Below are 24,167 nucleotides of genomic sequence, written 5' to 3'. Positions count from 1 at the left end.
GGATGCTTCCTCGACTTCCATGTCAGCATGTGTTATTCTATCATTGATTGATTCATGGTGATAATTATCCAATTAGGGATTTCATTTGTCAAACCCTAATTAGGGTTTAGGTGTCAAAGTCTTGGCCCTTGATCTCCATTCGATCTCAACCTTTCATTATATTTGGAAGCTCTATATAAGCTCCACTCATTTCATTTGTAAAGGTTATAATAATAATGAGAATAGTAATAAAACCAATTAATAGTTAACAATTGATAGTAATAGTGAATAGTGTGAGAACAATAATAGCAAGAGTTAGACTTGAAGAATTGTTGTTATTTGGCCAATGGATCAATGAAACATTGAAGTTATGGTGTGTTTTAGCTCAATCCTTGAAGCTTGTTGCATGGTTCTTCTATCTTCTCAAGCTAATCTTTTGATGATAATTTTAGTATTAGATTTAATGATAGAATGTTGTATTTGATACATTGTAAAGCTCGTTATCTGATCAACTGGAGCATTTAAAAGTGTTCAAGTTCAATTATTGTTTAACCCTTGATACGCATTCAATTGACGGTGTCTATGGTTGACACTGATTTGAAAACCTTAAAACATCCTTAGAAGATTGCATTAGTTCTAGCAAAGTTGTTCATGTATGGTGATGCTATAACTAGTTGAGTTTCACTTATATCATTTCTTCATCCATTCATACTAGAGTAGTTTAAAATTCCCTCTAAACACTCGCCCTTTGCCTTTTTTTGAAAATCACTTAGCAGTATTAGAAAAAATCCTTTACTGCATACCATCTGCTAATCAATTGTTGAGTCTCTTCGAACCATAAATGCCCTTTGATGAAACAGTAATTACAACAACTAGGCTTATCCACACATAGAGATCCTACATTCAAAACCTTGGAGTCTTTCTCAAATGAACCTTAAGCAAATCTTCAACATCCAAAAGATTTTGTTCAAGAGAGGGTAAGATACTTTGGTATTTTATTCTGAGTTTGCATGTGCCTAGTGAACACATCAACAAGAAGCACATAGATCAAATATATTTGCAAATGACATGCAATTCACGGCCTAAATTTGATGGTTGTTAGATAATTAGGAAGAACAATTAAAAAAATTAAAATTATCAAATGAAATAGGACATATTCAACACAAGTTGCAGAATTCAGAAAAGCATTCAAACGCTTAAGTGGGAGCACATAGAAATGAGAAAGATCTGAATACATGTAAATGCTAGGCAAGGACTTCCATTATAATTTATGCCCCGACCAGCTTACTGCTAATAACCGGACAAGCTTGAAGTTCTAAACTGGGAAAGACTTTACACAGCTTGCATAATACCAAATACGGTAAAGGAATATATTTTTATAATGCTTGCCTTACTCCTGGATGTTGATCTAAATACATGTAAGGTGTTGATTATCTCCCTGACACTTCCTCACACAACTTGGAAACAAAGGAATAAAATCTCCTGTTCTAAGTCACAATTCACCACTGTGAGCAAATGGAACAAAAGGAACACACTATCCCCTACAAATGTTCCTCTACACAAAAATGGGAGCTCAAAAGACATTCACATTGGAGAGCAAAAACAAATCACGAAACTGTGAAATGAAATTAGGCTACCACTACAAAACATCCTAGCTTTCCTCAACCACGGCAGAGGGCTTATCTTTTAGCTTTTCAAAATTGACATTCTCAGGAGAAGATTGAATATTAATTCCAGCTGCTTCAGGTGGTAAACATCGTTTTAAAAAGTATGTTGCAATACCCTTAGATTGTGTTGGACTCTTTGTAACAACATCCTTGAATTGTTTTTTTGGAGTCTCTGTAACTTCCAAAGCCCGAACTGCATGCGGAACAGGCAATCAGTAATGGCAAGAGATTAACAAGATATTGTCAAATGGTAATGTTAAATTTAAGAAACACAAGTCCAAACTTTGAGATGAAACTACTAAATTGTCCTAGGATAGCCTCACCTGGGGAAGGTGGCATGTTCAGTTTTTCCAAAACATGCTTTTTCACCTGCACAAGAACGCATTAGCAGTCACATTTACAAATTATTATATTTCAAGAACATGCAGATGATGCAGGGAAAAGCAATGATTGTTGAACAAATTGACTTAAACAAACCTGCCAGCGATTTTCAGTGAAGTCTGCTATTTCACGGATTTTGTCTTTAAGCCGCCGCTTTGCCATATCAGGAAACTTTGTAAGCAGAGATTCAACTATTTTATTGATGCCTTGGGTTGATGACTTGACAATAGAGACCTGAAATCACATTCCAATAGTTCTGAGACAATAGAAAAAACTAAAAGCTAATACATCTCTCATTCCTTGCACTCTCAATAATGGTGCAGAATAACTCACCAACATGGGTAGATCAGAGTCTGACAGAGCAGAGATTTTCTTTTGATGCTTAGAAGGCTCCTGGTCCTCTTGGAGACTTGCCTCTGTTGAAGGCTCAATAATCAGGCCAATAGAGATTTCTGGTGAGCAAATCTGAATTTGCAGAGCTTGTAAGCAAGTTTGTTCCAATCTCTGTCTTGGATTTAGATCTGGAGATCCTGATTTGCTCTTACCATCATTTCTCTCTCTAAGCAAGTTTGAGACAATAAAAACACGACCAGACCGCAAAGCACGATCTGTTGCATTTTCAAGAACTTTTTGCTGCTGCTCAAAAGCATGCCATTCAGACTCAGTTTCTAGCTGTTGGCTCTTACCACAATTTTGGGATATGATATTTGAGTCTACATTTTCACCCGAATCTTCATCCACATCTGATTCAGTGTCATCCAAGCATACTCCCTGTTCATCATGCAGAAGGTTCATGTCTTCACTAATGATCAAAATTGAAAACCAAATTTTCTAACAGGAAAAAAACTCAGAAAATCTAGTTTTGACAGGTTTGAGAGAGTACCCTGGTAAGAATTATCCAGCTGAACCAAAAAAGTTCAAAATGCAGAAACATTTGAGGCAAGCAAATAGAAATTGGAATTCAATACAGAGATTTAAGGAAGTATGCAAATTAGACATAATCTAAGACTTTAACAGGGATAAAACCCTAAAATAAGTACCAAGGGAGATTATGCAGAAGCTTTGTACACAGAATATCTATGTTATATGGAAATTCATAGACATCTTAAAACTCTTTAAATGTTGAAAGTGATTATTTTATACTATAGAAGAAATACCTCCTTTGCCATGAAGAAAATCAAAAACGTCTATCACTGATGTGTATATTTAATATTTACTACCTTTGAATTTGAGCAAAGACTAGATTTGTGTTGAAGACTACATGAATCCTTCCCTCTTAAAAAATCTACTGCCTGCCTTTGTCCATTTCTATGAACAACTGGGAGAGAAAAACATCCTTTGGCTGGCAAAAGATAGGCACAAACTTCAAAAGAATATCCCAGGCATAATACATTTCTGCTTATTCTGATTCACCATCTATAATTAGAATTGCTGCTTTCTTGGCATAAATAGCAATTATGTCTTGCATTGCATTAATTGCTGCAATGCATAGTTTGATGAATTGCTGCTTTCTGATAGTCATGCCTTGCAATGAGATTTTAAAGATATGATTAAATATCTAATCTAATAAGAACAAACACAACAAAATCCTATTAGCTAAACAAAGATTGGTACTCTATTGCAAACACAATTGTTGCTCTCATCTTGATTTAAAGGAATAATCAATTTTTGCCATGGCTACATCCTCATCTTGATTGAACATTGATAAATCCAATGGAAGTTGAAAACAGAGGATCTCCTTGAAGAGAGAGATCAAAGAGGTTGGCAGCAACAACAAAAAAGAATCCAGACAAGATAGATCAAGGTGAGTCAGATAAAATGGATAAGGAAGCATGGGGACCATTTATTTTTATCTTTTAGACTCTACCCTACAGCTATCCCTGGCACAATCTCCAATGTAGGTGAATAAGACAGAAACATCCTTGGCTTAGTGAAACTCAGAACATGTTTCATACAAGCCCACCACTCATCATCTAGGATCAATGCTTTTACTTTTAAGGCTCTTTCTGTGCTTGACTACCTTCATACAATCCAACAACTGATGATGACCATAGCACCCAATGCATCTCACATCTTCAAAAGTTGTCTTGAGACAATTGTGTGAGATGCAAATCATGTTTCGACAACCTAATATGGTGTAAAATATCACATGTCAAATATCAAATATCAAGTAATAAAATTAAAAAATGTTATTCTCCTATTCATCTACATTGGAAAGAGTGCCAAGGATATTTGTAGGATAGAGTCTACAAGATAAAGATAGACGGTCCCCATGCTTTCTTATTCATCTTATCTAACTCACCTTGATCTATCTTGTCTGGTTTCTTTTTCGTTGTCGCAGCTGACCTTTGATCTCTCTCTTCAAGGAGAACCTCCATTTTCAACTTCCATAGCACATAAGTCATGACCACTTCCATTGAATTTATCATTGTCCGATCAAGATGAGGATGTATCCATGGCAACAATTGATAATTACTTTAAATCAAGATCAGAGCAATAATTGTGTTGTTATTCCCTTAAATCTTGTTTGCAATAGATTACCAATCTTTGTTTAGCTAATAGGAGATTGGTGTGTTTGTTCTTATTAGATTAGCTATTTCATCATATCTGAAAATATCATTTGGAACTTGGAAGGCATGACTATGAGCAACTGGGAGGAAACCTTATAAGAGATATAGTATTAATGAAACCTCACTCTGGGATCTTGTTGATAAATTATAAAACCACTAGACAGAGACAAGGAAAGAAGCGATGAAAGCAATTCATGTGCATAAATTTGCTTCCTCTTGCATTGTTACAGTGTCATGCTGACAGTGTGGCAATTCGAAAATCCTTAGATTCCTTCTTTGATGACATTAAAAATCGAAACACATTTTTAAGTCATAGAAAATGTGATGGGCCAACATCTACATCAAGGTTGCATTTCATAAATTCCAAATTCATCTTTCACCTTTATTTCATACTTGGCTAACAAGGGCATCAAAACTACCAATGAAAGTGCATTCAACTTCAGATTCCAGATACCATGGCTTTTCCTAGGCATGGCAACACTGTAAACAGACTGAGTTTTGTCCAAAACTTGCAAGATGCCATTTACATACTCACATATTACTGATTGTTCACCTATTCAGGCCATAGGATTGCATTTTGATAAACCTATAAATTGTGGCCAACTGCTCCTAATAGGCACTAATTTATTGATTTGCAGAATACTGGCTGTACAGAATTAAGAAATGTAACTATTTTCCCAAGTTGTATTGAATTTCATGCAGCCTCTGATATGTCCAATCATCAAAGATCTCATTCTTACGAGTAGCATTCTCTTGCAATCTCCCATTCAGATACCTAATATCATGATTCATAACTGGTTAGTTTTCGTGTACTGATAAGATGAAGTTATGGTCACCTCTTTATTCATTTTAGGCATCAGGTAAACCAAGCAATACCATTACTGATACCTTTTAATCTGAAAAAAGACAAGGATTCCATTCATTTACATAGACTGCCCAACTTGTAGAAATCCACTATTCCTACAATATTGATTTTTGGGCAAAATCCCCTAAACTAACAAATTAATAATTTGCACAAAAATAGAAACGTTCATAATTGAACTTGGTCCAATATAAAATTGGAATCAGAATGTCATATATCACTCATGCTAAACAATTGATAATGCACCTTTAAAACTGCAAACTACAATAAGAAGCCTCAAACAAACTTGTTATCTCAATCTAGACAAGTCAAATGTAAATTCAACAATTAATCATGTGCTTTCATGTCATAATGTAATTACATCCATGAAAATTTCCTTTCATGGAGCATACCTCATTGTCTGAGAGATATCCATCAGGGACAAGAAAGCCGTCTTCACTATCATCATCTTCCTCGCATTTTAGTTTTTCTTTTTCAACTTCGATCTTTTCTTCTTCATCATCCTCATCAGCATCAGAAAGGCTTTCACCAGGATCCTCCTGTAAATTGTGATTGAACATTCAGAGGAAAAAGTTCTGAGATCATATAAAATAATACTCTTTAAAAAAAGAGTAGCAATTACCTCTTCCCATTCTTCATCACTGTCATTCTCATAATCTAATGATGACTCTAGCTTGAATGGATGTCGAGGTCCAACAACGTCACTGCATAATGATGATACCCAAAAGTTTACTACAACCTATTACATATTAACTATTAAGTAAATAATAGGTCCACATTGTTTCAAAAGACATTCTGCATATAAATTTTGGAAGCTTAAAACAAGAAGCCCTTTAATAATTCCTAGCACTCCAAGTATGCCATGAAGTTTCACCTTTTCTTTGAGAAGGTTCCATAATAAGGTGGCCTATGAGCCTTATCAAACTGCAAAAGCTTTCTCCTCTTATTATGAAACATACTTTCTCTATTCACATCAGTACTCCCAATAGTATCAGGCAAGCTATCACATAAATCCTGCTCTTCCCAGTCGTTTGCAGCATTTTTTGCCTTAAACTCATGATCTTCAATATCATTAGCAGTCCGTTTTTTGCTTGTAAAGGGTTGCACTTTTTCTGAGATAACAGCTTCAGCAGATGCTCGCTGCAGCCGCAGTTCATTGAACAACGCAACTTTGGGCTTACGCCGCTTGCCCCATCGTAGGTTTCTTGTAATTTTTTTATTATTAGCATCACGCCAAGCTGCCAAATGTGATCTGATCACAATCCATATAGATTTGATAAGAAATTCTTCTCAAAACCCTTACAAACAAAATGGAAATATCTCCAATTAGAGAAAATACCTTAAAAGATTCTCTGTTTGAGTTTCTCCTTGCCATAATGTTTTATCCATTAGTGCCATAACTCCACTACAAACCTGTGCATTTTCCACCAAAGGCTTGTGAGTAGCTTCTTCCACATTTTGAGTTTTGGTGCTTTCTTTTTTACTCTGAAGAAAGCGACCCATGATTGTCGCTTGCTTTTGTATTGCAAGTTGCTTTTTCATTTCAGCCTCTTCCTTCTCACGCCTTTTTTGTTCCTTCTCAGCCTCTTCTTGCTGCCTTTTAATTTCTTTCTCCTGTACAGAAGATCGGCCAAAGTTAACTGTGCTTACTATCATATTTATATAAAAAGATGCCACAAAACAATCAACCAAAGCTTCAATATAACTTTGTTCTCTTTTTGCTAGAAAAAAGAGCCAGGTAGAAGCACCAACACATTTTACACAACAAACTAGTTCAAAAACAGAAACTTTGTGTTGTGTCACATGTGTAATCAATCAGGCATTCCTAGCACCACTTGAAAATTAATTCATAACATCAAGAGAAACTTAAAGCAGTAGAAAGGCAGACAATATTTCATTAGATGATTCAGTTGCAAATTATTCATGAGAAATATTTGGAAAACAAAACAAAACAAAAACTTATAGCAGATTTTTATAGACTCAAAAATAAAGGATACACAAATTATTCTTAAAAATATGTTATCGGAACAAGCTGATGATGGGCTATTAACCAAAAAAAATGATCCTATATGCTGACACCAATAGGATGTAGGTGCTGCCACCAACAAGAAGTAGACTGCACTTAAGACAGCACTTTTTCCAAAATAATATTTCAAGATTCAAGACTGCAACTTGCATTAGTTCAGATTGTCTAAAGGCCTCCGTGGGAGCAATATATGTCAAGCATTCAATATTTAGATAATAAATTAGTATGCATATCATATGATGTTACTGTACAATTTGAACAGTGAAAACACATTTTTTGCAGGACAGGAATGAAATATATGATGTGAAATTGTCAACCTGAAGCTCATTTATTCCTCTATTATTGAAAATAATCAAATTACGTATTGAGAGAAAATTCATTTTTTAATAATCAGTCCATAAAGCCAGCACTAGGTTTCTAGCCTCTACATCAAGAATACAGAAATGCCAAGAGTTTTAAAAAACTATTAATAGTTTTGTTAGGACGCATCTTGAGCCTTGAAATATACAGAGGGTCTGCACAGCAAACACAAACTTATCTTTCTATTACATGTCAAATTGTATTGTTATCTATCATGCCAAAGTCACAAAATGTGGTAGACTTCAACCAAAGACAAATGTTTTGTAAGTTTGTTTGAAGCTCTGATTAATTCATTAGTTATAAATATTTTTGAAGAAACACCATGTAACGCACATAATTCCTTATTCAAGCACACCATAAAGCAGTCTTGCCACTTTAGGCAATGTCAAGGATCTCCGCTCATAGTAGCTGGATAAAAGGCATTCCTTCCTTGATAAGGTGTTTTAGAGTGTAGACCATGGTAGCAGGAATGTTCCATTGTATTGACAAATTAGCGCTAAGATAAGATAAATTTGATAACCCTATTACAAACAGGTCAAGTGCACCATTTAAGCACTTCCATGTTAGATTGCATATACTCATATTAAGGCTCAAGTGATCTGTTTTATACATATGCCTAACCCCTATGAAGTACATAAGAACATTTCATACCCATTTTGTCTACAATTGCACAAGACTTACCATGCAGGAAGCATCTTTCATTTTATTTGAACCGTGAGCGCAGCAGGATCAAAATCCCTTGACTAATTTTACCAAGTGAGTTAAATTTTACTTGAATACAAGTTGTTCAATTGAACATAAATGGCATGCATGAAAACTTGAATTCCTTATATACTTCACTCAAATTGAAATCCTGTAACCGCACTTTATTCATATGAGAATATAAGAATTCTATAAGGCTAGCAGCAGGACAATGATGAGGTGCCACAGTAGTTTGACTCAGCAAATGCACAGGAGAGAGAAAATTATGCACAAAAATCTCAGGCCCTTCTTTTGGGAGATAAGAATGTGATTAGAAGAAGTGGGGAAGACTTTTAGAAGTAGGGACAAAATGATTATTTTCAAGAGCATCTACCCTCCACGTTCAGCAGGAAATCAAAATTGCTTTTTAAAGATGCCTTAAAAAAGGTTGAAGTCTCTGATGTTGTACAAGTAGTGATCAACTCAACTCATGTATGCAAGTTACCTAACTTGATGGTGAAGGGTGCTTAAAAACATATTTTTTAAACCATGTATTATGTTAGGACATCAAAAAGATAGATTGACTGAAGGCACCGGTGGTTAAAACTAGACATCAAGAAAAAAAGATTGCATTAAGGCAATGGTGGTCGAAGCTAATATTACAATTGTGACCAAGGAAACGCAAAGATGCATCCCAAACATTTTGGTTCATTCCTATCTTCAAAACATTTTGAGGATGAGGGGATGCCTAAGGGACACCTACAAGCCATCCCCAATTTTTGAAAAAACACAAGAGACATCTCAAAAACTTAAGGATGTCTCATGAAACAAAAGGGCACAACTAGCCATCCCCAAGATGATGGCCACTCGTCGCCATAAAAATTAACATTTAAAAAAAATAATGAATCCTGAACAAAATTTAACCAAAAGTAGTAAGTTACCAACTATTTAATCAATACTTGATAAAGCAACTGACTTCACATGCCAACAACCCCTACACACGATAAGTTGCCAGCTATTTAAGCATGCTCGTGTAATCAAGTGAAAACCTACATATGTGATATTTTTGGCATAGGTATTAGAGTTTACTCATGGAAGAAGGGTGCAATTGTGTCAACATCTTAAGTGCTAAAATACATTAGAGAGCACAATCAACCAAAATAAACAATTGCTCATATTACAACACATCCCTTGGCAAGGAAAAGATCTTGAGCAATGAAGCCCCCTCCTTCCCCATCTATTCATAAAGAAAAGAGCTACCCAATCTTGGTTACACATTAAGACAAGCCTACCACACATAAGAGTACAAAAAAGCAAAGTTACCCCGGGTCCCCGAGTTTCCGAGACGGGGACGACGGGACACGTTTCCGGGACGGCAAATTTTTTTGCCAAATTTGGGGACAGCGGGGGATGGCAAAGGGGACGGCTATATAAAATATAGGAAAAATTTAAAATATATAGGAAAATTTCAAAATTCTAAATGTTCATATGAAAACATGGATAAAGCATGCATACATACATTATATTCATATGAAAATAATAAAACATGGATATAGCATGTGTATGATAATATGAAAAGTTGAAAACATTTTAGAATATAAATTCTAAACATACAACATTGTTAATACTCAATACACAATATGCAATTATGCATTCATAAATCAGAATTTCAATTCATTCACATTGTCAATATGCATATCAATAGACTCGGAGGTTAAATTTTCCCTACTTCGATCGACACAATTTCCCCCCATATTTTTCAACGGGGGTTTGGGGACAGCGCCCCCAAGGTGGGGTCAAGGGGCATCGCCCCTTCTAGGGTCAAGGGGCAGCACCTTGCGCACGCAATACAGGGCGGGGTCGAGGGGCAGCGCCCCGCAAGGCCAAAAAAACTTATACTTTAATAAAGGCGTTGGGTGTTATTTTTCTATTGACTCGCCGAGCTTGGCAATTTTCTAATCTCTGTGTTAAAATGCACAAAGGCTACACTGCTGCCATATAGTTTCATTGTCAAAATTATGAATTAAATTAATAAATTTAAAATTTAATTAATGTTATCTTTTAATTTTTTTATTTTTAATAACAATTTGAATTAATAAGGGGCCTATATTAGAAAACTTAAATAAAAAATTAAAAATACAACTTTTTTAATTTTTTTAATATTTTTTAAGGGCCTTAGAATGGGGGACGTCTGGGCGTCCCCGGGACAGATTGGGGACGTCCCAACCGTCCCCGGGACGTACGGACATCCCCCAAAGCTAGGGCAGGCATCCAGCCGTTTCGAGGATGTCCCCTCCAAAAACAAGGCAATTTGGGGATGGGGGACACGTCCCCTGGCCATCCCCGAAACGTCCTCGGGACGGGGACGAGGGTTTTCAGGTCGGGGACACATCCCCGAGTAACTCTGCAAAAAAGACCATTAGAAGTCTTTTCAAAATAAGTTCCAAAACATTGTCAATCAACACATTGCAAGACTTGTATATGCAAATGGTTTGGCTTTGAGCATTGTTCACTCACCATATTAGCAAAAATTGGTTATGAAAATTAATGATGCTCCAAAAGAAAGCAAGAGACCAAGTTTCGAGAAGGTGCATAGAACCTAATTGGCAAAGGAGATGAAACTTGAAGGTTTGTTGATGCCCATCAAGAATTCATGAATTGAGACAAGGTTGTCTATTGTTTATAATGGATAGACAAATACCAAAAATCAACCCTTAATCTATGTGATTGTTATCTTCTCTAAAGGGGTTATAGTGTCCACATCATAAAGAACAAAACAAAATTTAGTGCACCTAATTTACATCTTTTGGAAACTGTGTTATCCACTCATTTAACCCTATGCTACAAAACTAGTTGGATCAAACAAGTGCATGCTAGTGCTAAATAAATCTGTATGTTCATCACTAACCACCACATCTTGCAAGGCATATATAGTTTATTCAAAAAATAGTGCCACTGAAGATAAGTGAAGCAATGCAATGTTATGTTACACTATAGTAATTTATTTTTTAATGCTTAGATATTCTGTCTTCAATTTATTTATTTATTTAAATATTGTTGAGACCAATTTGCCTCCAACACAATTTCCTTGAGACAACTTGTGAAAGTATGAGAGGCATTTTCTAGCATGGTCATTTAACAAATTTAAATTGGTCCATGTGAAGGTAATCTAACAATGAGAAAACAAAGAATTATTAAACAAGTGATCCTAGATGACACTTGATCAAATTAAATGGAATATAATCTCTTCAAAAGAGCATCTTAAGAATTATCCATTATATTAACATTGCTAAGTGATGTTTGAGAGTATTTGATGGCATCAACTAAATCATTAGGAGCATTTGAGAACAAGCAAGATCCTAAGATATATTCCTTCAAACAATTGCAAACAATTATTGTTGAAAAAAGGAGCAAAATGATTACCCCATTGCATCTTCTTGCATTTGCATTGACTCCAAAATATTACAAAATAGGAGGGTTTCACCATTCAAAGCTTTGAAAGTGAATGAAAGGTACAAGCTGATCTTTGTTAAACTCTTGCCTAATCCTAAGTTGGAGAATAAGTAAAGAATGAGCTTGTTGATTTGATTTTGTACACTTCAACAATCAAAGCAGTTCCACTCTTTGTGACAAATGTGAACAAGATATTCACAAATTGTAGTTATACCATGGCCAAACATTCCAACACATATAACCTCTTGTAATCAAACTAGTATTGCAAGTTTTTTATTTTCAAACTAAAAACTCTTTAAATTTAAGCTTCTTTTTTTTGGAAAACATTATTTTTCAGATTTGAATTTGAATTTATAATTTTGTAACTCTACGTCTCTAACTTTGCTACAATAGGTTGATTGTTCATCTTTATCTAAGAAAAAAAGCAATACATATTCCTTCATCCACTAAAAAAAGCAAAATGAATTGACATCATAAAAAGGGAAGGAGTTACTGCACATGTATTTTAACTTGTACCTTCTTTCACACAAACAAATAGACTTCATTGTTTGAGTCAAATAGCCAATATACTTATAGTGCAAGTGACATTGACACTTCTTGTGAACAATGAACATCCATCATGACAATCAAGTTAGGAAAATTGACATTGAAGTAATTTTTTTAATGACGGTTTTGTTTATTATGTATATGGCATGTGGTACTCTAAATTTAATTCAGATTTTTAGATTACAAATAAAACAAATCCAATCCCAAAAAAAATTGCCATACCAGCATATCTAAACCCTTATACTTGAGTCCAAACCTATAGATTGATCATATACCAATACAATTAATCTTTGTTTTTATTGACATTTGTTAACACTTTAAATATTAGTTTTTTAATTTTTATAAATTTTACATTTTTGAAGTTGTCACTTTTTTTCTAAATATAAAGAGTTAAATAGTTTTATATTTATCTTTTTCAAAATATTTACCTCCTTTTTTCTTTAAAAAAATAAGACATTGAAGCAACTATTCCCCTATCCCATACAAGTCCGTGTCTTCTCATAATCGTGTCTAGAAGCAAGACTATATCCCACACTCAAATTGGTATATTATAGACTTAGAAATGAAGTATATTTGTAACATGCATAGACTTGATCAATGTCATTATAGATGATAAATTTAGAATAATGTAATTTTATTTAAACTAAACAATCGAAGTAAGGGTACTTAGAATCTAACATGCATGTGTGCTTCCCTTTGAGCTCGAGCCTGTTCTCTTTCCTGGAATTGTAACAAAAAAGTTATTAGGAAATGCTTCAAAACATTATTCTATCATAGGTTTACAATTCAGCATGATGGTTTAACTAACCTGCTGAATCTTCTCCTTTCTTAATTCCCGATCCAAACGTTGTTGTTCCTTTTCACATTTTCGGCCATTTCTTTCCTTTTCCTTAATTGCCTCTTTCTCCTTTTTTTTAGCTTGCTTAACCATCCTTTATCAAACAAACAATATTGCATTTAGAACTCTCAACTTATAGAGTATCACAAACACCAAGAGCATGGTCTCATTGATAACTTTCATTTCAGCACATGGAACTACCACTTCATAATCTTTAATAGGCAAAAGAATATATCCAAATGGGTTGCAGTACAATCCAATACGTAAGAATATTTACATACATTTGAGAAAGACACTTCTGCATCAAGTCTGCCACCATTGCACGGATTCTGATTTCATCATCAGCTTTCATAAGCAGATCTTCAGCTTTGGTTAAAGCTGCATTCCTGCTTCCCTCTGACTCTAATGATGACAATGCTGATACCATTGCTGTTGTAAATACAAAGAAATATATTTACCTTTTAATTCCAAAGGAGCTTAAAACGATTGCTAATTTCTAAATTTATGCACTGGAAAGACAGTCAAAGAGAAAGACATTACATGATAGGACAAAGAACTACAAAGAGTTATGACAGCCAGTCAGAAGTTATGATGCAAATCCAATAAAGGAATGGTACAATGAGGTGTTGCTGAAATGTAATTCTGTGTAGTCTTATGTATTTAGTTTTTTTGTTTCTGGCTGATAAGATGTAGTCTATCCTGTATTGTGTCTGTATTCCATCAGTTAGATATAAGGTCTAGAATGTTATAGCTAAATGGTTTCGTATGTAATGCATAGAATAGGTAATCTTTGATAAGCTCCTTTCATGCTTCCTATTGCTGCATCCAATAAGGCAGTCGATATAATATGCAATAGTAGTAGTTGCATACTTCCATACACTTAGCATGTATGGGGGCCTTATACAAACCATATATTCTTATAATTAAAAAATAATGCAATTCCATCAGTTAAATATAAGTTATAAAATATTATAGTTATGCGGTTCTGTATTAAGTGCATAGCATAGGTAATCTTTGATAAGCTCCTTCCATGCTTACTAAAACTAAGAAGCATAAGGGGCAGGAATATACCTTAGACAAAATGGCAAAGGTTGTAAAATAAATTTATTTAACTTCTAATACCAGAGGTGCAGAAAATGATGGCTAATATCCAGATTTGTGGCTTGAAAAAAAACACAAAGAAATTACATAATGTGACAACGAACACATTATAACACCCAATCAGAAGTAGAAATGCAACTCAATCAACCAAGAATAAAGCATTTAAAACAAAAGGTGGGACACAACAGGTGCAAAAATAAAGCTTGGACAGGATAGCACAAGTCAAAAAAACATTTTTAGCTTTTAATACCACATGCAAAAAACGACTGCAAATGTCTAAATATGTCTTGAAAAGATAGCGAAAGAAATTAAATAGTGGAACACAGAAGTCCAAGAAGTGATGACAGCTAATCAGGAGTAATAATGCAGCTCCAACAATCAAAAAATTAGAATTTAAAACAAAAACTAGGAAGCAACAAGGGAAGGAATAAACCTTGGACAAGATCCCAGTCATAAAGTATGCCTTCCCAATACAAACCAAGCATCCCTTCATTAGGGGAAGTTTTGGGAATGAAAGGATGTAGAGGATGTCCCCTGCCTGTCCTAAAAATATCAAAGAAGTATGTAAACATCGCCCTTTGCTTGCAACAATTTTAGAATAGCTTGCCATTCCCTACATCCTGGGCTCGTTAGGCTACCCAATCCATCAAAAACACCCAAGTAATATAAAAATAAAGTGTCTTAAGCCTTTTTGATAGTACTGTCCTCTTATTTGATTCGGTTCATGATAAAATTTTTAAAGGGAATTATTGAGAACTTGTGTTTTTTACTGTTATAAACAATTATAGAAACATTGTCAACTTTGTAGTCACACCAGATAAACCTTGAGGGTGGGATAAATTCTGTATAATATCAAGTTTTGATGCATCATTACCTTTTTTTAAGTAAACTGCATATACATCTATTGAACTATTCAATGAGATGCACTTCTACACAAATATTTATAATTTACCTGATTCATAGAGCTTAAGCCCACTACACAGTCACTTTTTGACAAAGAACCATGACTCAATCTAGTTGCGATACTTGTGTAGACAATTGTTGTATGGATATTATGAACTAGACAGCTAAGAGTATAATCAGATCTTCATAGCAATGCATCCGCCTTGAGAAAGGATAGCGTGAAATGTCCCCACTTTGAAATAGAATTTAATAATAAATAATAATTATAATATAAAAATATAAAAAAATATATAATTCGTTATATATTAAGTTAATGAATGGTCAAAAGACAAAATGAAAAGTTGTGAGTCCCTCAAACATGAGATATAAAGGGAGAAGAGAGCCTCATCTGAGAGGGGATAATTTGGGAATCAGAAGTGCAGATCTGATTTAAATAAGTGAAGATCTGATTGTGAAAGGTTGTGTCCCTTTCAAAGGGCAGAAATAATGAAGAGGTGCACTCTTTCAAAGAGTGCTAATGGTGAAAGGGTGTGTCTCTTGCCAAAGGGCATGCATGATGAAAAGATGTGACATCTCCCTCACATTGAGAGATACAAAGGAAAGGAATCAAAAGCATTCAGTGACAACACAATGGATCAGATCAGATCATAACTGTTATCAAGTTACAGGCAGTAACATCCTTGTTCTTGGTGATATGCATGGGGATGTGCTTAATATGTATGATTCATATATGAAGCTTGATAATGTTCTTATGCAGAATTTAAGTTAATGCAGACTACAATATGTATGACAGTCATACTTAATTTCAAATACATTCACCGTACAACAAGATGATGGCCTATCTACAGACCTATGCCTTAACCAGTTCTGATTCCTTTTTTCTTGAGGACTGATGTGATGCTATTAGAGAAAGGGAGAGTTAAAACATCTCATTATAGATGAGCCCCAAGGGTGAAAGAACTCATGATCCTGAAATCTGGGCTGCGGGCCTCAAGGGTGAATGGACTAAGGTTCCAGTAATCTGGGCTGCATTAGGGAGATGGTATCACCATGCCCTAGACAAGCAAGTCTACCATCCAGGATTAGAAATTAGATGGGAATTAAGATTAGGCCTGAATAAGGACAATGCCTAACTGTACTACAAGCAATCCTAGTCATTAATTTGTAATTATACTAATTACCGTAACACGGTAGGTAGTAATGTATGTTTCCCTATAGGAATTGGCAACTTCTTAATAGGGGACATTGCATAGCAGCGTACACATGTATGACTAGCCCTGAGATATAAATCATATTGAGATGGTGTGCTACTAATATTATAGAATAAAACTCATTTTGATATTACAAACTTTACTTGCTTTAAGCAATTTCAAAATTGTTGAGGAAAGATGATATTCAAAGAGGCCTGCCAAAAGAGCCAAAGAAAGATGATCTCAGGACTCACGTCTGAATTGCAAGGACCAGAGGGAAGGAATAATTCTTATCAAGCTAGGATTTTCCCTCGAGAGTTCGTTAAAAAAGAGGTTCAGTTTGCTAAACAACAACAATGCAACAATCAATATGGATATTAAAAATCAATGCAATTAAACTTCAAAAATAGGAGTGAAGCCCTACCTGAAAGAGCAGCAATGCGCTCATGAATCTTCTTTCGACATCTGCGGCGAACACTGGCAAAGTCACGTTGTGACTTGGGTAGCAGCTTTAAGTCTCGAACCTGGTATAGAACAAGTCAATGTATTCACTATCACCCTTATCACAGAGAATGAAAATAGTTCTATCAAATAGATAAATTGCATAACAAATTTCAAGAATAAGAAAACAACTGTCCTATAACTCTGATTCCCACAATTTGAAAGAAACTCAAATTGACTTTTATCAACATTACTAGCAACTACATAAAAACAATAAAAAAGCTCTCGATTTTAACATTAAAAAATTAAGGTGAAATTGCACCTCCCAGCACCACAAGCAAGATTCGGATTCATCCTCTAAAACATCAGCTACAGTGCTTGGAATGCCATACAAAGGGCGCTGCCCAATAAGCAGCACTGAACTTTTCACAAATGCCAAGCTAATCTCCACTCCATTCTGATCCAACTTGTTCTTCAATTTCTCATGGATCTGCTCAACTAATTTTGTGTAAGAAAGCCTACTGTCCTCCAAAAGACGTGCAATAATCACGTTTGTTGGTGCATTCCCCATATCAGCAACTTCGTCCTCATCTACAGATCCAATCTTTTCAAAAGATTCATTAAAATATTTGAGCAGTGACTCGATTTCTTGCTGAAATTGTTGAATATGAGTTTCCCTGGACTCTGAATCCAAAGTTTGCAAAAATAAAGAGCGCTTGCGCTTCAGTGACCTCTTTGCAGAAGAGGTACAGGTATCTGATGCCGCTTTATTTAACGAATCATCTGCCTTGCTGCCACCTGTATTGGACATCTTGAGCACAGTGGGTGTTATCGCAGCCGCATCATTAGGGCTTAAGACAACCATGATATTGCCCTGTGTGTTGAGCGGGCATTGTTCTTGTGCATGCCTTAATTCCACATCTTCCGTGCAAGAATCTGACCTCACATCGCAAGAATTTGAATTCGAGAGTTTACCACTCTCGAATTTTGACACGGGCGTTGAAATTTTCCCACCGAGGGTTTGGCATGTTCTAAGAGGCGAAAAATCCAGCTTTTTGACCTTCGATTTTGACGAAGTATTTGCAGATTTTTTCTTTAACCGCTTGGAAGGAAGTAAAGAATCAGGGGTTTTACCCTGAGATTTTTTGGGCCGGCCTCGAGGCAGAGATGCGGATTTGAGCACCTTTGTCTGATTTACAGCAGGATTCGATTCCAAGGGCATTTCTTCCGGATTTGAAGCGGGACAAGGTGGAACATTTTCATTGTTCTCCATTAAATTGTCTACTCCAGTGGGTGCCATGGAAACGGGTTCGGACATTTCACTTACCTTTGAGAAAACCTAACCGTGAATGCAACTTGGGCTTTAGTTTCTAATGCTATTTATAATGTCACAACAGGCAAGGCAGATTACTAGAGAACGATAGCTGACAAAAAGTACGTCAAGATTTGTTTCTCCGTAAGGGCCGAGTGCCGTAACACTTGACACTGAGCTGAAAGGAAACTACTATTTTAGAAGTGATATGAAATAATCCCTTTTTAACAATAAGGGATAACCTACTTAAAATTTCAAGCTTATTCTCCTCTGAATTTATAATACCCTAAAAACGAACCCTTATCATCTACAACTGGGCAAATGATGCAATTTTTTGTCCAATTTTAGTGCTGCGATAGAAAGAACCAGATCACGGACTCAAAACCAAAATTAAATAACGAAAACGAAACCTGCGGCCACGGTATCTTCAATGCATTTCAGGATTTAACCGCCGAAACCTACCAAGAAGCACACCGTTAGAATCGGCAAAGCGACACGAGTTCGACTCTTCGACTGAATCGTGCAAACAAACCGTTGAGCAGCATTGCTTTCGGCTTCCTAAGCGCCCTCAGCCATTACTGCGATAAATCTCTTTACTCTCTGGCGATTTTACAGGGATCAATCCGCCCAGCGACTTTTGAAACAGATGCAACGGCCGTTCGATTTAGATAGATGAACGAAATTTAATGACAAGAAAAGGACTTGTGATGTGATGGCGGAGAAATGGGGCAAATATGGTTTTCCCTCCACTCTATGTTTTCGTTATGAAATTTGGCAAGTTAAATTTCCCGCCAAACTTTAAGTTTGCCACCAGATTTGTCGAAGTTAGAAATTATAGACGATCATCGATTAAGTACTGTGTGCTGCACAGGACCCACCTTACAAACAATTTCATATTTTTGTAAAATTTAAATGGGCGAAGATTTTGCAACTTACTAAGTAGTTGTTTAGTTATTTTTATGTTTTTAATTTAATATTTTTATAAGATTTTAAATTTAAATTTTATTTTTTTTAAAGTTTGTGTAATTTCAAACCTTTGAGCTCTTTTTCTTGTTGTAACTATGGTGGAGGTGATTTTGGTATGACTAAAGGTGATTGAAAGAGTTGAGACATTCTTCAATTTGTGGTTATTATTGAGTTGTATGGACTCTCATTAGTTGTTGTCAAACCTTGTTTTTGAATACTTCCATAACTCGATATTTATCTCTTTGTCTGGATAATATAGATTTAAAATGTGAAAATCTCTAGTTCAATTGTATTGACCATTATGATGTACATTTATGACTATTGCAATATTAGGTGTAAATATCAATGTGATAATATAAGAATTAAGAATGACTTTATTTAATCACTTGTAATGTCATAAATTGACCCTTCACAATTTCACTCTTTTTTGGGCCCTTGCTTTATCATGTCCTTTCATAGCTCATTTCAAACCTATTTTTGGTCTTGTCACAACCAAATTGTTGTCATATGCTCGTGAGGTGACCATATGATGTGTCTTGGGCCTATGCAATCTACATCCATCCTTCTTTGGTCCTTTTCTAGGTGGACTAGGGCACCTAGTGCCATATTCCTCTCAAACCAAAATAAAAAATGTTGGAGTTTCGATTCTCTCCATTTGTTATAGATCCTAATATTATGATATGACCATTAGAAGTTGGCTTAAAATATAAAATACCTTGTAAACCCTATATAAATAAATCATCCTTAATTCATTTTATCATCTAGCAAGTTCATAAGTTCCATATCCTTGACCAAGCATTATTGAGCAAGTGTCTTCAAATTGAGGCATTGTGGAGCAACAATCTAATGCAAGTGTTTTTTCATGATTGATCTTATTATGTATTTTCATGTTGTGTTATCACGTCAACCCTTGAAGATCTTATGTAAAAAGCATTGCAACACCACCATTGTCAATCTTAAGGTAATATTAATTCGATTTAGCATTTCTATAAAGTTTTCAGCCTCTACCCTACTAGAGGTAAGCTCTCATTTCTAATCGATAATTGTTATAGTGAAGGTTAATTCCTACCGAAGATTTGACTTAGGCAAAACCTTATACAATAAAACATTTTTCTTTTGTCTGTGCAAGTTACAGATCCAATAGTTGAAAGTTGCATAGTTGTAGAGAGCAGACTAAGACATACGGTTCCAAGTTTTGAAAAGGCAAAAGTTCATTGTCTATTTTGATTTGCACATGTGACACACACTTTTTGGTTATATTTTAAAAGGAGTGATCTATAGAACATCTTGATCTAAAATCCAAAGTTTTAGCTAACAAAAGCACATCCAGGTTTAGGACACGTAGCATATTTGACTGACATTTTCAAGCTCAAAATTTAGTGACAAGTTCCTCTTTGTATCTCATTTCCAGATTTGTGATTCTGAGTTGACTTTTTGTTTTGTATCTTTATGTTTATGTTAAATCTTGGCAATTTCCTAGCATCTTACCTAGTTTGTGCATCATTTTTCATTCCAATCATCAAGAAGGGAACAATTAATGAAAGTGCTCAACTCTCCTAAGTGACTAAAGTTGAGCCTAATTGATTGTTCCCCGTTTAATTTATAAGGTTGGAAATGATTCCTGGTCTGCATGTTTAAACTAGTGAACTCCATTCCCAACTACATTTCATCACTAAAATGATTTTTTTTTAGTATTCAAATTTTGGTATAATTATGACTTATGGACTAACTACTTTGTGATGATGAGGTAAATGCAGGAAAGTGTTCCTCCCTAAAATAGGAGATAGAGCATCATTGTAGAGAGTGGTGGATCAATACAATGAGTTACTTTATCATGTTGTCAAGAATTAAATACCCTCCCACAGACACATAAGGTTTCATCATTGTCATAAGTAATGATTGTTTGTCTTGTTTTGTCCTTATCAATTTCTCTATAGCTAGCTTAACCAATACATGTAATTAAAGGTCAAAGTACATTGCATTCCAATCATGGGATTTTCTAGTTGCCAACCAAATATGTGAATGGTTGGGAAGGAGTGTTCTTTCTTTTTTTAGGTTATTTTATTTTCAAAATGAAAAGGACTTATTTGTTTAAATTCAAATACTGTTAAAATAATATAAATGAAAATAAAATTAAAAGCACTCATTCACGAGGATCAAACGGTTAAACCTAGTTCTAATGTGAGATTGAATGTGAAGTGGTTTCCTTTGGAGGTTGGTTTAATTAAGATGAATTTTAACAAGGATTCTAAAGGGAATCAAAGCAAGTGTGGGGTTGGATGTATTTTTTGAAATTTGTATAAGGCAAAGAAATCGGCAAATTGTGTATTCCTCTTCCTTTAGGCACTAATAATAGGATTGAATTTCATGAAATTTACTACAGTCTTCAAGAAGGTTTAAAACTAGGTTTTAAGAAACTAGTAGTTGAAGGTGACTCTCTAATAATAATTGATACTTTGATGGAGGAAAATTTAAAAAATGGAAATTAAACAACATTATGTGGATTCATTTGGACTTGCTTAAATTTTTTGACGATGTTAGCATGATCCATGGACACCATGAAGCCAATAAAGATGCTAACACATTGGCTAACTTGGCAATACCTGGTATAGGAAGTTAGAATGTTATGACAGATATTCTAGAGGCATTGGTTGGCACTTTAGTGTGTCAAGGAAAAGCACCCTTTTAATACAAACCCAAGGCTTCTTGGTTGGCAAAGTACATATGGAGGACAAATTTGATGTGGGAAATGTATTTATGACAACTTATGTCACTGGGATATGTTTTGGTTGGGTTACTTTGGATAGTTCATTGTTTTGTTGTGTTATGGAGCTAATAATGTGTCTAAAAATGAGGATGCATCAAATTGCCATTATAGGGGTAATCTTGAGGCTATGATTGAATAAAGAATTTAAGATAAACTCCATGGTGGTTCTATAGGTGATTAAGATCATGTTAGTGGCTGCTCTTGTTGTTTTTTATCGCCATTGATGTCAACCTGCAGCTTGTGTGTTGCCATTGATGCATCTCGTGCGTTGTCGTTAATGATATGCCTGGTATGATGATTGTTGTGTGTTGTCATTAATAATATGTCTGGTATGATGATTGTTAGAGCATGAGGAGATTGTTGGCAGTTGTTTTCACTGATATATAGTGTAGATGAATGATGGTCGAAGACGTTATGTGTTGTGGATGTGCACCTTCTTGGTGTCTAATGTCTACACTTAGTATGATGTATTGATGTTAATGATATGTTGATAATGTGCTTGATGGCAGAGCTGGTATTATGATGATATCATATTAAGATTTGGATTAGAAGCATGGTGATGATATCATATTTAGATAAGGATTAGTAGTATTGAGGTGAGGATTAGAAGCATGATGATGATATCATATTCAGATGAAGATTAGAAGCATGATAAGTAGGTGGATGTGATTGTGACGATCTTGTGTATACTACAAGATGGTTGTTCATCTCTCTTGGTTGCTCTATGATGATATCATATTAAGATGTGGATTAGAAGTAGGATGATGACATCATATTTAGATGAGGATTAGTAGTATCAAGATGAGAATTAGAAGCATGATGATGATATCATGTTCAGATGAAGATTAGAAGCACGATAAGTAGGTGGATGTGATTGTGACGATCTTGTATATACTACGAGATGGTGGTTCATCTCTCTTGGTTGCTCCTAAGTGAGAAAATGATATTTATAAGACAATATGGTCTTTGGTAGATTGATCTGGAGTAAGTATTTGCAAGAATGTATGTTGAAGATAGTTTGGAAAAATGTTGTACATTCCTCTACATTTGATGTTGTGGTCTTGTGGATGTGAACATAATATGTATGCTCTATGGACATTGCACTCCTATATTTTTTAGGTCCATTGTGTTGCAGTTGATGTGGCTAGTAATTACAGTTTGTTGGTAGTCTAATTGTTCCATTAAATGCTCTATATTTCTTTGCATTGTCATTTTTGTTGATGTGACTCGGAGGACATGCCTAAAATATTTGTGTCGTGTCTTAGTTCAAGTTTAAAATGCTAATGTGTTTTGCAAGTCTATTTAATGATGTTATATTCATGATTGAGTCTTTTGGCCTTTCGAAATGAAATATATGAGAATTGTAAAGCAGAAAATCGCGATCGAACCCTAGTTGCTCTCCCCTCTTCCAACTCCAAGGAGAGAGAAGGGAGATTCACTAGGGTTGATGGTTTTCACTTAGGGGAGAGACTTTACATTCAAAAGAGGGGTTGAAACCCACAAGATCCAATCCCACGCAATGCAAGATTGGATGCTAAATGTGTTTCAAGGGTTAAGACAGCAAGGCTACCCTCTTTTGTAAAGAATGTTGATAGAAGAATTAAGCTAGGAATGCATAGAAAATGACAAAGATTCGCTTATAAACTGAGATAGGGATATGGGATGAAGCTGCGGACCTGGAATTAGCAGTAAAATGTCGATACGGCGCTGTCCTGCAAATTTGAGCAAAAGTTGTCGGGACGATGGCGCCCGGCGCCACGGTCCTCCGAAAAATCCGCGAAACGAAGGGGGATCTGTTCGTCTCTGCACAAGGATTCCAGATCTTCAATTTCAGCTGCGTACCTGCAACCTACACACAGAAAAGCGAAGACGATTGGGGGGTTAGGGATTAGGGGTTTGCCTTTAGGTCAAACCCCGGTTTTGGAATTAACCAAGAAATGAGCAAGTGTTGTAAATGTAAATGTCTGTAATGTAAAACAAGTACTAATACCTTGTTGTAAGGATGTTGGTATCCTTATGTGCGAAGGTTTAGATGTTGTTGTTTGTTGTAGTAGTATGTTGTATGTAGCATGTAGTAAGTGATCTCCTCTTCAATGGTTGAATCCTTGTCTTGAATGCAACACT

The 24,167-nt window shown here is 35.3% G+C and overlaps 1 protein-coding gene across 1 annotated transcript; it reads right to left on the bottom strand.

The window, feature by feature from the left end:
* Window positions 1–1,192: 1,192 nt before the first annotated feature.
* Window positions 1,193–19,065, bottom strand: LOC131027080 (chromatin assembly factor 1 subunit FAS1). The gene is made up of 13 exons (XM_057957052.2): window positions 17,321–19,065; window positions 16,982–17,081; window positions 13,645–13,792; window positions 13,334–13,457; window positions 13,204–13,245; window positions 6,799–7,073; window positions 6,334–6,711; window positions 6,082–6,163; window positions 5,852–5,998; window positions 2,361–2,798; window positions 2,124–2,261; window positions 1,970–2,015; window positions 1,193–1,839 (listed from the first exon to the last, which is right to left on the bottom strand). The coding sequence occupies exons 1-13, from the start codon at window positions 18,314–18,316 to the stop codon at window positions 1,631–1,633; spliced, it is 3,123 nt and encodes a 1,040-aa protein (XP_057813035.2). The 5' UTR covers window positions 18,317–19,065; the 3' UTR covers window positions 1,193–1,630.
* Between the last annotated feature and the right edge of the window lie 5,102 nt (window positions 19,066–24,167).

The sequence above is a fragment of the Cryptomeria japonica genome, chromosome 7 (genome assembly GCF_030272615.1).
Source record: "Cryptomeria japonica chromosome 7, Sugi_1.0, whole genome shotgun sequence".
NCBI lineage: Eukaryota > Viridiplantae > Streptophyta > Pinopsida > Cupressales > Cupressaceae > Cryptomeria > Cryptomeria japonica.
The sequence above is the reverse complement of the archived record's forward strand: the minus strand, read 5'-3'. Positions and strand labels throughout refer to the sequence as shown.